This window comes from Phoenix dactylifera, chromosome 2 (assembly GCF_051530095.1).
Source record: "Phoenix dactylifera cultivar Ajwa chromosome 2, Ajwa_hap1_PhDact_Kaust_v1.1, whole genome shotgun sequence".
In the NCBI taxonomy this organism is placed as follows: domain Eukaryota; kingdom Viridiplantae; phylum Streptophyta; class Magnoliopsida; order Arecales; family Arecaceae; genus Phoenix; species Phoenix dactylifera.
Window position 1 is genome coordinate 34,461,789 of NC_143191.1, and position 14,639 is coordinate 34,476,427.

The 14,639-nt window shown below is 40.9% G+C and overlaps 1 protein-coding gene across 1 annotated transcript; it reads right to left on the bottom strand.

The window, feature by feature from the left end:
- Positions 1–1,929: 1,929 nt before the first annotated feature.
- Positions 1,930–14,639, bottom strand: LOC148714768 (uncharacterized). The gene is made up of 3 exons (XM_088714664.2): positions 13,080–14,639; positions 3,265–5,124; positions 1,930–2,613 (listed from the first exon to the last, which is right to left on the bottom strand). The coding sequence occupies exons 1-3, from the start codon at positions 14,637–14,639 to the stop codon at positions 1,930–1,932; spliced, it is 4,104 nt and encodes a 1,367-aa protein (XP_088570790.2).

The following is a 14,639-nucleotide window of genomic DNA, read 5'->3' on the forward strand; positions in this document are numbered from 1 at the left end:
TTATTATTTGTATGTATATTCTTTTTTTTTATTTGCATATGTATCCATGCCATCTAATGCCATTAAACAATAAACGGCTTAAAACTAAAATAACTAAAATATCTTTATCGGTAGATTTGCCACAAAAAAAAAAAGTTATAAGGGTATATACGCAAATAGCAACTTTACAAAGATCTTCACGTAATTTCTCATATTTAAAAAAGTATGCAAATAAAAAATTATTATAAAAATCAAAACTCGGTTGAAACTTTGTTAAGCTTTTTATGATTCAGTTAGATCGATAAGTTAAAAATATTGGGTCATATTATCAATTTTTTTTAAGATATTAGAGGATTATTTTGGTAATGCTATTCTTTATTTGATTTTGATATAATTATCATTATTAAATCTATGATATATATATATATATATATATATATATATATATATATATATATATATATATATATATATATATATATATATATTCTTCATTAATTTTTAAAGATTAAAACATATCAATTTAAAATTAAATATAGATGCTTAATTTGGTAAAATATTTTTTAGTAATTTATAAATATTGAGTTGTTTGTTTTTTAGTCGAAAATTTTGTAAAAGTAATATAATTCAATTCTATAAGAATTGATATATATATTCTTTTTCCTACTTTTCAATCTCAAATATTCTCAAAGCCCTTTACCATCCTAGGTAAAATGCCCTACAGCCCTAAAGCACTAGTTCCAACCGGAATATTTTGTTGATGGAGCTAATGACCACAAAGCTCGCAGGGAAAACGTATACCAGGGTATCTTCATCTCGATGCTTTTGCTTATCTAGACGTCTTACCTCGTTTTCATTGTTCCCTTCTTAAATGATTCCGAAACTCAGTTAAGATGTCTTCTCTAATCTTGCATTTGGATACCATATCATCTATCTCGAAAACAGACAACGGCTCTAATTAGAAAAAGACGGCACTGGTGGGCTGCTGCCCTCCAAGATGGATGCTTCAACTCTTGTGAAACTGACTGGAGCTGCAAATGCCATAAAAAACAGCGATCATGGCAAACTACATGGCGTTTGGGGAGTTTGAGCGCTCACCACATACAGTTTGAGCCTCCTTATTTGCGTGAACAAAATTAGCTGAGCCTTTTTTTTTCATATATATTCATTTACAAACCAAATAAGGAGGCTATAGCCCCCAACAGCATATTTGTTGAGCCCTCTCGTGTTGAGCTCACAATGTAGCAGGACTACAATTTGCGCAGTCGCCCATCAAGCCTTTTGTGCAGAAAAAGATTGCATGTTTATTTTGAAAGTAAGGTTGAAAAAAAAAAAGAATTGGATACTAATAAGTCAACATATTCAAATTTATTTTATTTTATAAATAATATATAAATATAAATATTATCGAATATAAAAAATTATATTTATATTTATTTTAAATAAATATGAATATAAATCGGATATGAATATAAATACAGATATAAGTTAGAAAATTAAATTTTATAGTCGCAAAATCAACGATATTACTAGTGTATGGTAAATTAAGTTAATAATATACTAATATGATTATATATTTACTTTAAAAACTTATGACGCTATATAAAATTAAACAAAATTATAAATAAAATTAAATATTTAAATATGGATCAGATAGTTATTTATATATATATATTAATTGATGCAGGACGGATGTAAAAGATGGTAGGCAGCGTGAAAGAGGAGAAGAAGAGGGGAAGAAGAAGAAAGAGGAGAGGAGGAGGAAGAAGAAGAAGGCTAATTTTTCTGGAATTCATTCATTAAAAAATTAAGCAAATGCATGCCCTATATATGTAGGGCCACCAAATAACAAATAAGTCCCTATAAAGAAAACAATTCGAAAGAGGCCCTCAAAAGATAATATGCAAACTAATCCTACCCACATAAAATAAATAATAAAAATGACATCAATCAATCCAGCCACAACGAAAGTGGCTGGACCGTCTTCCTGCGACAACCATGATCCTGCAAAATAATCAGTCCAGTACTCGTGTCCGCACCAACTCCCCCCGGGTAAGAAGAAGTCGACCCCGACGAATGACTCTGGTAGTACTCCAAAAGATCTGGGTCAACGCGCTGCAACTCCGCACGAGTAATCCATGTAGTATCAGACTCCGGGCGTCCTCGCCAACGAACCAGGAAACGCTGAACACCCCCATCTTTGGTAGAAACAGTCTGCTCATCTAAAATGGCATCAATATGTTCTTTTTGTGCTGGTGGTAAAGCTAGAGTGGACGGAGATGGTATGGAATCAAGAATAGGAGTATCATCAAGCTCAAGTGAAGGCTGAGCGAAAGGATCAGTAGGAATAGAAAGGGGGCCCTTGTAAGCAACCAAATCCTCAATATTAAAAGTGGAGCTAATACCAAAATCAGAGGGAAGATCAAGAACGTAAGTATTAGTACCCACTCGTTGCAATACCCGAAAGGGCCCAGCACTACGAGCCTGCAGTTTCTTGACGGTTCCAGATGGAAACCGCTCAGGCCGAATACGTATCATAACATAATCCCCAGTTTGAAATTGTTTATCTCGCTTATGAGAATCAGCCTGTAGCTTATATTGAGCATTACTCATATGAATGCGCTTGCTAATTTCCTAATGCAGATTATGAATGTATTGTGCAAATGCATGTGCAGACTCAGAAATGCGAATATGGGTGGACATAGGTAGGAGATCTACAGGTTTGCGAGCTTTATAACCATGGACCACTTCAAATGGACTCATCCCGATAGACCTATTGACCGACGAATTATATGCAAATTGGGCGACAGGCAGAATAGAATCCCAGTTACGATTGTGATCCCCTACTAGACTTCGCAGAAGGTTACCTAGACTTCGGTTGACGACTTCGGTTTGACCATCGGTTTGAGGATGATAAGCAGTAGAAAATCTAAGTTTGGTGCCAACCAGATGCCACAAGGTTTTCCAAAAATAGCTCATGAAGCGGACATCCCTATCGGATACAATAGTTTTCGGTAGACCGTATAACTTAACAATCTCATCAAAAAATATCTTGGCTACTCGAGAGGCATCAGAAGTCTTGGAACAAGGGAGGAAGTGGGCCATTTTAGAAAAACGATCCACAACCACAAAAATGGAATCATGTTTCCGAAACGTGCGAGGAAGGCCGAGCACGAAGTCCATACTAAGGTCAAGCCAAGGGCGATCTGGGATAGGTAACGGAGTGTAGAGGCCAGTATTTTATTTTTTGTGCTTAGCTAGTTGACACGTGCGACACTGTCCCACAATCTTAGCAACATCCCGTTTCAAACTTGGCCAAAAAAACTGACGTTCAACTTCTTCTATGGTCTTATCACGGCCAAAATGTCCAGCGAGACCGCCGGCATGTACTTCCCATATCAAGAAATCGCGCACAGAAGTTCGCGGAATGCAGAGCTTGGAAGCTTTGAACAAGTACCCGTCTTGAAGATAAACACCATCAATCAAAGGTCCTTGTCCATCAGCGAGGGCATTATAGAGTTGGCCAAAATCTGGGCAAGACAAGTAATCGAGCTTAAGTCTGTCAAAACCGGTGATGGAAACAGACATGGCGGACAACAGAGTTACTCGACGACTTAACGCATCAGCAGCTTTGTTCGCGGCACCTGACATATGCTTAAGGACAAAAGTGTAATCCTGGAGGAATTGAACCCACTTGGCATGTCGATGATTAAGTTTTTTCTGGGAATTAAGAAAACGAAGTGCTTCATGGTCAGAATAGAGAACAAATTCATTAGGAAGGAGATAATGTCGCCAATACCGTAGTGCCTGGACTATGGCAAAAAATTTCTTGTCATATGTGGAATATCTTTGTCTAGCCTCGTTCAGCTTTTCACTAAAATAGGCGATAGGATGACGTTCTTGACTAAGCACACCACCTATTCCTAAGCCAGATGCATCACATTCCACCTCAAAAACTTTGCTAAAATCAGGGAGCCGCATAACTGGCGCCTCCGTCATTCTTTGCTTTATGGCACTAAATGCGTTAGCAGCTGCGCGTGTCCACTGAAAATCACCTCGCTTAAGGCAATCTGTGATAGGTGACATAAGTGTGCTGAAGCCCTTAATGAAACGACGGTAAAATGTGGCCAGGCCGTGAAAACTACGGATGTCAGTAATATTCTTAGGTTCAGGCCATTCAACAATTGCGATGATTTTCGCAGGGTCAGCAGATAAGCCCTCAGAGGAGACTATATACCCTAAGAAGTTTACGTGAGTAGTAAAAAATGAACACTTCTTAATGTTAGCATAGAGGCTCTCGTTGCGTAAAGTCGTACAAACTTGCCTTAAATGGCCTAAATGTTGCTCCTTAGTTTGACTATAAATAAGGATATCGTCAAAGTACACGACTAAAAATTTGCCCATAAAAGGCCGGAGTACTTGAGTCATCACTCGCATAAATGTACTTGGAGCGTTCGAGAGGCCGAAAGGCATTACCAGCCATTCATAGAGGCCATCTTTTGTCTTGAAGGCTGTCTTCCATTCATCTCCTGGACGAATCCGGATTTGATGGTAGCCACTTTTTAAGTCAATCTTGGAGAAAATCGTGGCACCTGCCATCATATCCAGCATATCGTCGAGCCGGGAAATAGGAAAACGGTATTTGACCGTGATTCTATTAATAGCCCGACTGTCTACACACATTCGCCAAGTCCCATCTTTTTTTGGAGTAAGAAGGGCAGGTACGACACAAGGACTTAGACTCTCTCGAATAAATCCCTTTTGTAGAAGCTCGTTAATTTGCTTTAGGAGCTCTGCATGATCAGAAGGGTTCATCCGATAATGGGGCAAGTTAGGAAGGGTAGCTCCCGGGACTAGATCAATGGCATGCTGAATATCACGCAAAGGGGGTAAATGATTTGGAAGGTCTTCAGGAAAAACTTCTTTGAACTCCTCGAGAATAGCGAGGGATTCAGCCGATAATGTGCTTTTAAGATGTGGCTGAAGTTCTTTAACTAGCAGGGCAAACACCGGAGAGTCCTTAAAGACGTTCCTCTCAAATTCTGTGGGGTTAAGGATATGCAGTTCCTTCCCCTTTGATTTACTCTTGTCTGTACTCTTATTTAGCGTTTTGGGCCGTAAAGGATTAAGCTTAATCTTTTTGCCCTGGAATACAAAGGAGCAAGAGTTAGTTCGACCGTAGATGGTGACATCGAGATCGAACAACCAAGGCCTACCTAATATCAGATGACCTACGTCCATTGGGAGTACGTCACACCAGACAGTGTCTTTATAAGTGTCACGACCCCCGCCCCGTTCCCGGCGGGCCGCCGCGACGGTCCTAGGGTGCGGGTAGGCATAAGGCCACCAGCCACCGCGTAGAACCCAACTACCTATCAATCATCAATAAATCTTGAAAAATTTGGCATGATGCATGCACAAAATGATCACTTTTCCTATAGTGACCTGTCAGGATTATCTCAATACATACAACACACTACCTGTCAGAGCAGCAATCACATAATCCGTCACATAACGAACCTGGACAATATATATCAATACATCATCACAGGCATATAACTCAACTGTATAAAAATCTGTTTCCCATTCTATCCATGGTCAAACCCATATCCACAACAGGATCTATGACTGTAAATATATACTATATACAACAGAAGGTTTATAATACACCAAAAGGGTATAAACCTCTATCTACATTATACTATACTATACTATGGAGCGGCACAGCTAGCAGGCAATCTCTAACCCTGCTCTTCTCTATACAATATCTGCCCTGCAATCAAAAACACCAAACTGGGGAGTGAGTATATAAATACTCAGTGAGTGGAGTAGAGAGTACTATGCACATGAGACAGAATATAATCATGGCTCGAGATGAAATCTCAAGATCAATAACAACATGAACATGAACTCAACATAGAGAATATGGAATAAATCATCAATATCACCTCAATCAATATCAACTTATCTGAAGCATATATGGAATAATCAAGCAAACATATATGCTACTCATGAATATGCTCAACAGATCATAATGCTGGAACATACAAATCAGGTGTCAATATGCTGAAATCATCACTAGACAGCTGTCGGGAGGTGGGTTTTACGCCCCAGGCGAACCAGCAACAACTCCCTACTGTCACATGCATATGCAGGATAAGACACCATGTCGATAATGTAAATGCTAGACAGCTGTCGGAAGGTGGGTTTTACGCCCCAGGCGAACCAGCAACAACTCCCTACTGTCACATGCATATGCAGGATAAGACACCACACTAATCATGTAAATGCCGGCCAGTATCCAGAACAGAAATCCATCTCACATCTACATACTAAACGGCACCTCGCGGGAATTCTACATCCGCGGAAAGCCATACTGCACCTCGCGGGGTCTTACTATGCCCGGCGGCAAGCAGAATATAAGTCGTAGGACCGGCCGATCCTACGCCTAGGGCCGTGTCCCCCCTAGGAAGGGACTGGGCTCCGCCCACCCAGAAGGCTACTATGTGCACAAAGGCCGATGTTCAACCCCATCGACTATAGGTGTCCTGCAGATACTGCCAAGCCATGCATAAATGCCATAATGCACCCTTCCAATACTCTACTAAAAAGGAGTATGATCAAGATTACCACTCACTCGATCATGACCCAATCATAAACTAACATCAGGGTTAGGAGTGAGGGTCAAGGAAGTGCAATACAACTCAATATACCACTAAAAAGGCTCTACAAATCTTTGAAATGGAGGAAATGAAATCAATTTACAAAAGAAGTTATTTCATAATTTGGAATCAATTTAATTACTCATAAAAGAGTATAATCAAGCTACGACTCACAAGTCTTTAAAATAGAGGAAATGAAATCAATTTACAAAAGAAATCATTTCACAATTCGGAATCAATTTGATTACTCATCAACCCCTCGTAATTCCTCTCAATGTTCCCTCAAATGCATGTACAGAATAATCAAGCATGGAGAATCAAGATTATAGAGGAATCTACTACAATATCAATCAATATGCTCAAGTGGAATCAAGTCACACTTGGCAACATTCATGAAAATGAATAAGGAATGTGCTCATGGTGCAAAGTACAAACTCCCACTCACCTGTCAATCTGGCACAGCCCTGATACGCCTCCAAAACTTTATGGTAGGCAGTAGGGGATTCTTCTTCTTGCTCCCTAACTTCTTGCCCAACTGTGACATGCATTTATAATACATTTAGTCTTGTATCAAGGGCTATAATCTACGTGCCATTTATAATATAGGGAACTTTAATTGATTCAACTCCCCCGTTCCCTAAATCTTTTCTTTTCTTTCTTTTTTTCTTTTTCTATTAATTAACTCATCATTTATGTATACTAGGGATTCCCTTGCATGAGTACAAGGTCCCTTTTAGCTTGATCTAGGCTTAATACTCTATTATAGCATGAAATCCCTTATTTTCCACCCGGATGAACAGTAACCCGGACCGACAGCCGGTTACTTCATCCCGGGTTTGATCCACTTTCCAAACTCCAGATTTGATGAAATTTTTACCTAACATTCTACACTCATAGGGGATTCCAAAGAGATAACATGCATCATCATCGGAGGCCGTTTGACCCCCTAAATAATTCGCCGAAGTTGGAACTTCGACACAGTTTTTCCGTAGTGCCGGAAAAATTTGTCAAAATCCGATTCTTCCTCTTTTAACCGCCTCTACAACCCTTATCCGACCCCTCTAGACTATATTCACCCTTTGTATAGCCTAATGTTATCAAAAGACTAGATAGGGATGGACATTTATCTTTTTCTTTTTGGAAATCGAGGTCCTTGCGTAGAGGAGAAGGAGATCTACGTTTTTCCCTTCAGCTGGAAGTGCAACCGGGATCTCTTTCCTCCTCGAATCCTCTTCCTCTTCTTCTTTCTTCTTCTTCTTCTTCTCTTTTTCTTTCTTTCTTTCTTTCTTTCCTCTGTTTCACGCCTGAGAACCCCCTCCCTCTTTCTCTCGGTTTCATTCCAAAAGCCAGCTCAAACCCTCCAATTAAATCACATCAAGATACTATTCACCCTTTTTTTAATATTATTAAATTCCCATTTTGCCCCTAACACTTCAACATATCTACGGTTATGCCATTAACTTTTGATTCCTTCCAATTTTACCCCTTATATCAATTTTAAAGGACTATTCTATCCCTTTTTATATATAAAAAAAAATTTTGGGGTTATTACATCCTCCCCTCCTTATATAAAATTCGTCCTCGAATTTAAAAGAGTAAATTACCTGATTACTCAAAGGGGTGAGTGTATCTGCTTTTCATATTCTGCTCGGTGTGGTATTGGAAATCAAATCAATTAGAAGTGTTTTACCTTCTATCTCTACCACACAGGTAGGATACACATACTTTGCTTTTATACTATCCCCTACAGGTGTACTAATAGCTAAGAGAATATGCATTAATATCTTATCCTTAGCTAACTTTTTAGCAAAATAAGGGGATACAAATGAATGGGTAGCTTCAGAATCAAATAACACTCTAGCTTTAATCTTATCAATGAAGAGTATACCTGTCATAGCTGCATTCGATGCCCGTGCCTCCTGTGGATTTACCGTGAACACCCTTCCTTGCCCTCTGCCTACTGGAGCTGATGGCTGAGATGGTCCAGCACTCTGCTGTGATGTTTGTGCTTGACCTCTACCTCTGCCTACAGGCTCCCTACTACTAGGCCTGTCCATCTGCACAGAAGGATAGGATGCCAAAGACACAAACTGCTGGGTGGCACCCTGCGGGCATTCTCTGACAAAATGACCCGGCTGTCCACATCTGTAGCACACTTCCTGACCCATTCTGCATCTGCCAGGGTGCTGCTTCCCACATATGCCACATACTGGCCATGATTGGAACTTGGATTCCGTTCTGGCCATAGTGACCGGAGGACGAGGTACTGATGGCAGAAAAGTATCTTGTGATTGACCTCTTTCCCTCCATTTCCTCTTACGTGGGGCAGGTAGAGCTGAGCGTACAGACTGCTCCGTCGGGCCCTCCGAGAGATCTACTCCCTCAGATCTATTTCTACTGCTTTGCCCTTTCCCCATACTCATTTTTCTCTGTTCTCTTTCAGCTCTTTCCTCTTTGTTTCTGGTCTCCCACTGTTTTGCTTTATCAATTAGCCTAGACAAGGTGGGGACCTCTACTGCCAGTACTGCATTATAAAGCGGGAAAATCAGACCCCGCCTGAATCTTTCTATCCTGGCAGCTTCAGTGGGGATGATGTAAGGAGCATACTTCCCCAATCTAGTGAACTCACGAGCGTACTCAGATACGCTCATTTCGGGCATCTGCTTCAGCCTCTCAAACTGAAGAGCCCGATTCTCCCTCTCAGCCGGAGACAAGAACTCATCCATCACTGCTTGCCTGAACTCTTCCCAGGTTGGAGGATTCCTACTGTACAATCTGTCCTCCACTTGTCTCTGGTACCAGTCCCAGGCATCTTCCTTCATTGTAAGCCCTACAAGTTCTATAGCTCTTGCATCAGAACAGGGCAGTCTCCGTATCATCTTTTCAGTCTCCTCCAGAAATCTCTGAGGATCTTCACCTTCTTCCCTCTTAAACTCCGGGGTTCTGAGCCTCAGAAACTCCTGTACAGTAATCCCCTCATCATCTAGAGCCCGCCTGGCCAAACTTCTTGGCACAGGTACAGGAGGTGGGATAGATACTACTGACGGGGCAGGAGATTTCCCCCGAGCAATCTGCTCCCTCAGAGCCTGATTCTCCGCCAGTAACTGTTCCATCAATGCATCTCTACTTCCTACCTCTCCTTGATCATCAACCCTCCATCTATCAGCAGGAGGAGATTTTTCTCTTTGGGGCTCGACATGTGCAGAACCCGCATCCAATGCTATATCTGGCTCCATCCTCCTTCCAGGACGAGCAGGTCCTCTCCTTGGAGGTATTCTTTATATGTCTCTAAAAGGGTCAAAAAGAGAGGGCGGTCGTTACACACTGAGTCATAATATATTTTACTGAATTGTAAATGACTCATAAATTAACATACAGAAAAACCCGATGCTCCATAGTATAATCCTATACTTAATCCTGACTCACCCTATTGCTCTGACAGGACTCTTCTTAACCTTTGCTCTGATACCAAGCTTTGTCACGACCCCCGCCCCGTTCCCGGCGGGCCGCCGCGACGGTCCTAGGGTGCGGGTAGGCATAAGGCCACCAGCCACCGCGTAGAACCCAACTACCTATCAATCATCAATAAATCTTGAAAAATTTGGCATGATGCATGCACAAAATGATCACTTTTCCTATAGTGACCTGTCAGGATTATCTCAATACATACAACACACTACCTGTCAGAGCAGCAATCACATAATCCGTCACATAACGAACCTGGACAATATATATCAATACATCATCACAGGCATATAACTCAACTGTATAAAAATCTGGTTCCCATTCTATCCATGGTCAAACCCATATCCACAACAGGATCTATGACTGTAAATATATACTATATACAACAGAAGATTTATAATACACCAAAAGGGTATAAACCTCTATCTACATTATACTATACTATACTATGGAGTGGCACAGCTAGCAGGCAATCTCTAACCCTGCTCTTCTCTATACAATACCTGCCCTGCAATCAAAAACACCAAACTGGGGAGTGAGTATATAAATACTCAGTGAGTGGAGTAGAGAGTACTATGCACATGAGACAGAATATAATCATGGCTCGAGATGAAATCTCAAGATCAATAACAACATGAACATGAACTCAACATAGAGAATATGGAATAAATCATCAATATCACCTCAATCAATATCAACTCATCTGAAGCATATATGGAATAATCAAGCAAACATATATGCTACTCATGAATATGCTCAACAGATCATAATGCTGGAACATACAAATCAGGTGTCAATATGCTGAAATCATCACTAAACAGCTGTCGGGAGGTGGGTTTTACGCCCCAGGCGAACCAGCAACAACTCCCTACTGTCACATGCATATGCAGGATAAGACACCATATCGATAATGTAAATGCTAGACAGCTGTCGGAAGGTGGGTTTTACGCCCCAGGCGAACCAGCAACAACTCCCTACTGTCACATGCATATGCAGGATAAGACACCACACTAATCATGTAAATGCCGGCCAGTATCCAGAACAGAAATCCATCTCACATCTACATACTAAACGGCACCTCGCGGGAATTCTACATCCGCGGAAAGCCATACTGCACCTCGCGGGGTCTTACTATGCCCGGCGGCAAGCAGAATATAAGTCGTAGGACCGGCCGATCCTACGCCTAGGGCCGTGTCCCCCCCTAGGAAGGGACTGGGCTCCGCCCACCCAGAAGGCTACTATGTGCACAAAGGCCGATGTTCAACCCCATCGACTATAGGTGTCCTGCAGATACTGCCAAGCCATGCATAAATGCCATAATGCACCCTCCCAATACTCTACTAAAAAGGAGTATGATCAAGATTACCACTCACTCGATCATGACCAATCATAAACTAGCATCAGGGTTAGGAGTGAGGGTCAAGGAAGTGCAATACAACTCAATATACCACTAAAAAGGCTCTACAAATCTTTGAAATGGAGAAAATGAAATCAATTTACAAAAGAAGTTATTTCACAATTTGGAATCAATTTAATTACTCATAAAAGAGTATAATCAAGCTACGACTCACAAGTCTTTAAAATAGAGGAAATGAAATCAATTTACAAAAGAAATCATTTCACAATTCGGAATCAATTTGATTACTCATCAACCCCTCGTAATTCCTCTCAATGTTCCCTCAAATGCATGTACAGAATAATCAAGCATGGAGAATCAAGATTATAGAGGAATCTACTACAATATCAATCAATATGCTCAAGTGGAATCAAGTCACACTTGGCAACATTCATGAAAATGAATAAGGAATGTGCTCATGGTGCAAAGTACAAACTCCCACTCACCTGTCAATCTGGCACAGCCCTGATACGCCTCCAAAACTTTATGGTAGGCAGTAGGGGCTTCTTCTTCTTGCTCCCTAACTTCTTGCCCAACTGTGACATGCATTTATAATCCATTTAGTCCTGTATCAAGGGCTATAATCTACGTGCCATTTATAATATAGGGAACTTTAATTGATTCAACTCCCCCGTTCCCTAAATCTTTTCTTTTCTTTCTTTTTTTCTTTTTCTATTAATTAACTCATCATTTATGTATACTAGGGATTCCCTTGCATGAGTACAAGGTCCCTTTTAGCTTGATCTAGGCTTAATACTCTATTATAGCATGAAATCCCTTATTTTCCACCCGGATGAACAGTAACCCGGACCGACAGCCGGTTACTTCATTCCGGGTTTGATCCACTTTCCAAACTTCAGATTTGATGAAATTTTTACCTAACATTCTACACTCATAGGGGATTCCAAAGAGATAACATGCATCATCATCGGAGGCCGTTTGACCCCCTAAATAATTTGCCGAAGTTGGGACTTCGACACACTTTTTCCGTAGTGCCGGAAAAATTTGTCAAAATCCGATTCTTCCTCTTTTAACCGCCTCTACAACCCTTATCCGACCCCTCTAGACTATATTCACCCTTTGTATAGCCTAATGTTATCAAAAGACTAGATAGGGATGGACATTTACCTTTTTCTTTTTGGAAATCGAGGTCCTTGCGTAGAGGAGAAGGAGATCTACGTTTTTCCCTTCAGCTGGAAGTGCAACCGGGATCTCTTTCCTCCTCGAATCCTCTTCCTCTTCTTCTTTCTTCTTCTTCTTCTTCTCTTTTTCTTTCTTTCTTTCTTTCTTTCCTCTGTTTCACGCCTGAGAACCCCCTCCCTCTTTCTCTCGGTTTCATTCCAAAAGCCAGCTCAAACCCTCCAATTAAATCACATCAAGATACTATTCACCCTTTTTTTAATATTATTAAATTCCCATTTTGCCCCTAACACTTCAACATATCTACGGTTATGCCATTAACTTTTGATTCCTTCCAATTTTACCCCTTATATCAATTTTAAAGGACTATTCTATCCCTTTTATATATAAAAAAAAAATTTGGGGTTATTACAATAAGAGAGGATTTGAATAGATACAAGACACTGTTCCTTAATATGAATGGACGACATGTCGATCCAGGAGACCTTATAAGGTTGAGGTTGGGACACAGGAGTCAGACCCAAGCGGGCGACAATACTGGAAGATATCGCATTAATGCAGCTCCCGCTATCAATGATAACTTTACAATCTTTTTCGCCGCATTTAATGTAAGTGTGAAAAATTGAGGTTCGTCTCCAGTCATCAGTCTCTTTAGGCTGGGTAATTGCACACCTTACTACATTCATAGTGGATCGGTCAGGTTCGTGGGCATTTATCTGGGGAGTAGGTCGGATACAACCTAAAGTGTGTGATTCTTCCTCGGGTTCATCTTCGACATCTTGAATATCATCTAAATTAGGCTCATAAATTTGTTCCTCCAAATTATCTATGTCATCCTTCTGTTCATGTGCATCAATAACAAGGGTCTGATTTGCACATTGGGAGGCAACATGACCAAACCCTTGGCATTTAAAGCACTGAATTCTTGAACTTGTTTTTGGAGGTTCACCTAAAATTCCTTTGCCTTTAATATCTCGATTTTGGATAGGTGGAGAAGAAAAGGGTTTAGGTGGGACAGAACCGACTGGGGTTTTGGGTCCAGATGGTTGGGCACTAGTGGGAACACGCCTGGTGTCAGGGCGCCTAGCAAACATAGATTTGGAGAATTGTTCGTAGTTTTGCACAAATTTATATGCTTGGTCTAAGGTGGCCACTTCACGAAGGACAAGTTCTTTCCTAAGCTCATCATTTAGGCCTCGTCGAAATCGGCTCAAGATCATACGTTCATCTTCAGCTACATTACTACGCATCATAAATTCATCAAATTGGGCGATGTATTCAGTAGCTGTGCGGCTACCTTGTCTTAAATTGTTCCATCGATCTAAGAGGTCAGATTGATAACTTAATGGAAGGTATTTTTCTTTTAATTTTTCTTTCATTTCTACCCAATCGGTAATAGCAGGTTGATGTCTCCTGGCTAACAGTTGTTCGGTGTTTTGCCAAAACAACTTAGCTCGACCAAGAAGTTTCATTCTAGCGAATCGGACCTTTTTTTCCTCCGACAGATTGTACCACTCAAAGAAGTGATCCATTTCGTGTAGCCAATCGGAGAAGACCTTCGGATCAAGACGACCATCAAAAGTGGGGGCTTCAATCCTAATGCCTCGCATTACATCTTCATCAGGGTCACGAGGCTCTCTAGGTTCTACGGTATGTCGGTGACCTCTATCAACATGAGGAATGGGACCAGGTCCTCTAGGGCGAGGGAAGGCATAATGGTGACCTGGAATAGACCTATTATCAAGGTTCCCTTGTCGAACCGAACCTTGTTGTTCTAGGATTTGTTCTAGGGTGTCGTCCTCATCAAGACCCGGTAAATGGGGAGTACTAACTTTTTGGGATTCAGTAACCCGTTGAAGTGAAGCTTCTATTGAGTCAAGTCGGGCATTTACCTGGGTGGACATTGTGGTTAGGTCATGAATTTGGGCATTGTTTGCTTGGACTTGAGCATTAGTATCGTGGATGGCTTTTAAAAGAGCTTCGATTTTGGAATCCAT